General features: G+C 50.9%; 1 protein-coding gene across 1 annotated transcript in view; it reads right to left on the bottom strand.

Moving 5' to 3' along the window:
* POM121L2 (POM121 transmembrane nucleoporin-like 2) overlaps positions 1–3169 on the bottom strand; it is an 8004-nt gene that overhangs the window by 3542 nt on the left and 1293 nt on the right. The window contains exon 2 of the mRNA XM_005869010.1: positions 2996–3043. Coding sequence (XP_005869072.1) covers positions 2996–3043 — 48 coding nt within the window. The remainder of the gene's footprint in view (positions 1–2995; positions 3044–3169) is intronic.

Here is a 3169-nt window from a genome sequence, read left to right on the forward strand (position 1 = left end):
GCGTGTGGGAGGCGGCCCTGGGGGAGGCCGGGAGCTTGACCCTCTGGCAGAGGACTGGCACCTGCTGGTTGCAGGAAGGCAAGTGCAGCCGGAAAGGAGACACAGCCCCTCGGTCCTGGCTGGTCCTCTGGGTCAGGCGGGGCCTCCTCTCCCCACCCAGAGCCGGAGCCCCCGAAGGCGCCTCCTTCCCGAGCTCCGTCACCTCGCCATTCACCAGCGCGGCCCGCCGGGCGCAGCAGCCGAGCGCCTGGATGGGAGCAAAGACGCGGAGACGGCTTCACCTGCTTTGGGACCGAGTGGGCTTCAAAGGGAACGCATTCTCCAACGACCTTTCTTGAAAGAGTGGGACTCAGTTCGTGCCAATTGTATTGTCATTAGAAGGAACTTTTTTCGTCATCTTTAAACGTTATTTGGCTTTAAAACTTCGAGAATGTTAGTCACCTGGTTGATCCTGGCTTAGTGAGAAATTGAGCCTCAAATTCAATGAGACCTTATGTATTCGCATAAAAATCGGTTATTTGGTTTCTCTACCATAATTGTATCCAACTTGTTCGTCTATTTTCCCCTTTAAAATGACCTATTTTCTGATTTTTAAGGAGGATTTAGAAAAGAGTGTTTTATTGTTTTTATAGTAGACTAGTCTTCATTCAGCACATTTTTGTAGCTATTTTGGTTTATTTTCTTTTTTGTAGCCAGTTTTGTAAATCAGTTTACTTTGGCCCTGACTGGTTTGGCTCAGTGGATAGAGCATCAGCCTGCGGACTTAAAGGGTCCCGGGTTCGATTCCAGTCAAGGGCATGTACCTTGGTTGCAGGCACATCCCCAGTAGGGGGTGTGCAGGAGGCAGCTGATGTATCTAACTCTCTTTCCCTCTCCCTTCCTCTCTGTAAAAAATCAGTAAAATATATATTTTTTTAAAAATCAGTTTACTTTGTTTCTTAAAATGGATTGTATGGATTCATTCCATCTTCTTCTTCAGAGATATGTGCGTGAACTTGAAGTGGCCTGATTCCGTAAATGGCCTGATTCCGCTCCCAGCTGGTCCCCGCAGAGTGAGGGCAGCTCGGGGGTTCCAGGTGCGCGAGACGCTGGTGCCCTTTTCATCTGCGTGGACTCTTTGACCCCATCCGTCCTGGCCCCGACTCCCGGATGCCTCTCCCGGGCTCACCAAGGCCTTTACTTTAGGCTGAAAATCCTTTCTCCTAGTCGGTTCATGGGCGACTGGAGGGCCACGGGAGAGACGTAGGGAAGGGCAGCTCCTCCCTTGTCCCCGGAAAACCTGCGCGCTGTGGGCACCTCCTTCAGTCCTGGGAGGACATGCAAAGAAAAAGAAGTATGTTTCCTGGGCTTTCCAATACATAGCAAAACTGTGCAGAATACCTTGTATTTACATGTAACGTAGTGTCAGGTAACAGCTTTTATGAAAGTCTGGCCAGATAAGGGACATTCTTTGTTTTGCAGGAATGTCCACCATCCCTGGCCCTCAACCAGCATGACAACCAGAAAACTCTCACAAATTCCCAAAACCTCCCTAGGAGGTAGTACTGCTGTAATAAAGAGAGAAGAGCCCTGATGATATACTAGCATAGGATCTGGGCTGCAAGAATATAGGCCAGCCAACCTGGCAGGAAAACAAGTTCCCATAAACTACGCAACTGGATTTTACTGCAAGAGCCTAAATAAATAAGAAATTCTGACTCCTCAGTCAACCCAGTGGAAGGACTCTTGTGTTCCCTATTTCCAGCTGAAAGGCATGTTCTTGGCAAAGCTGGACACAGCACCACCACATTTGTGCATCCCGGGGGTTCCTCAGCCAGGCCTGTGCCCTCTTGTGTCCGGGAGCCTCAGTGGGACATCCTTAGTGCTGCCTGGGAGATGGGAGAGGCTCCCGCCACCGCCACTGGGCTCACCAGCGGTGAGCCCAGCTTCTGGCTGAGCTGTGCTCCCCCTATGGGAGCACACTGACCACCAGGGGGCAGCCCCTGCGTTGGTCTGCCCCCTGATGGTCAGTGTGCATCATAACAACCAGTCTTTCCTCCATTTGGTGCATTTGCATATTAGCCTTTTATACAGGAATATTAGCCTTTTATATAGGACTAGTGACTCAGTGCACGAAATCATGCGAGACCCAAACCCAGGGGAAATCGCGTGAGACCTGGGACCCCAGACTCCTCCAGCTCCCCGGGACCCAGAGTCAAGTCCCCACCCACCCGCGCACACCTCGCTGCGCATGCAGCCCTGCTCCCCTGCATGCACCTCGCTGTGCACGCAGCCTCCTGGTGACTGGTCTTTGGTCATTATGGTGTTAGGGCCACTGGGTTTTTATAATATAGGTAACTGTTGGGGGTCAAAAATGAGTCAGGAGAACTTTCAGGAGACAATCAGATAGGCAAGCTGAAATGTCCGCGTGGCACGGGAGGAATTGGCTAGAACCGTGCGTGGTCGGCAAACTGCGGCTCGCGAGTCACATGCGGCTCTTTGGCCCCTTGAGTGTGGCTCTTCCTAAGCCTTAGGAGTACCCTAATTAAGTTAATAACAATGTACCTACCTATATAGTTTAAGTTTAAAAAATTTGGCTCTCAAAAGAAATTTTAATCGTACTGTTGATATTTTTGGCTCTGTTGACTAATGAGTTTGCCGACCACTGGGCTAGAAGATCAAGGTCAGGATGAGTTGTGGTTCGCCCTTGGTTCCTCAGTAGAGATGCAAGAGCCTACATTGCATTTGGAAAGGGAATGCCCATTTTTAAGAAAAGTATGGCCAGCCTCGTGGCTCGGGGGTTGAGCATTGACCTATGAACCAAGAGGTCACAGTTGGATAGGCTCGATCCCCAGTGTGGGGTGTGCAGGAGGCAGCTGATCCACGATTCTCTCTCATTGATGCTTCTATCTCTCTCTCCCCCCTCACCCGACCCCTTCCTTTCTGAAATCAACTTTTAAAAATGTTTTTTTAAGAAAGAAAAGCAATGCTCTCCTAATAGTAAGGATTTCCGGTGAAGAGGTGGGGTCAGAAGGAATCAGGGATGGGAAGGGTGGGCTGTCAGCTTTGTTTTAAGGAGAAAATTTCACTGCGGCTCCGCTGACGTCTCCACAATGAAGGCCAGGGGCTTGGCGGGGCGCTGCGGGAGGAGGGAGAAGGGCTCCCGCGGTCGGGAAGGTGGCGCACCAGG

Source organism: Myotis brandtii, unplaced genomic scaffold (assembly GCF_000412655.1).
Source record: "Myotis brandtii unplaced genomic scaffold, ASM41265v1 scaffold2814, whole genome shotgun sequence".
Taxonomy (NCBI): domain Eukaryota; kingdom Metazoa; phylum Chordata; class Mammalia; order Chiroptera; family Vespertilionidae; genus Myotis; species Myotis brandtii.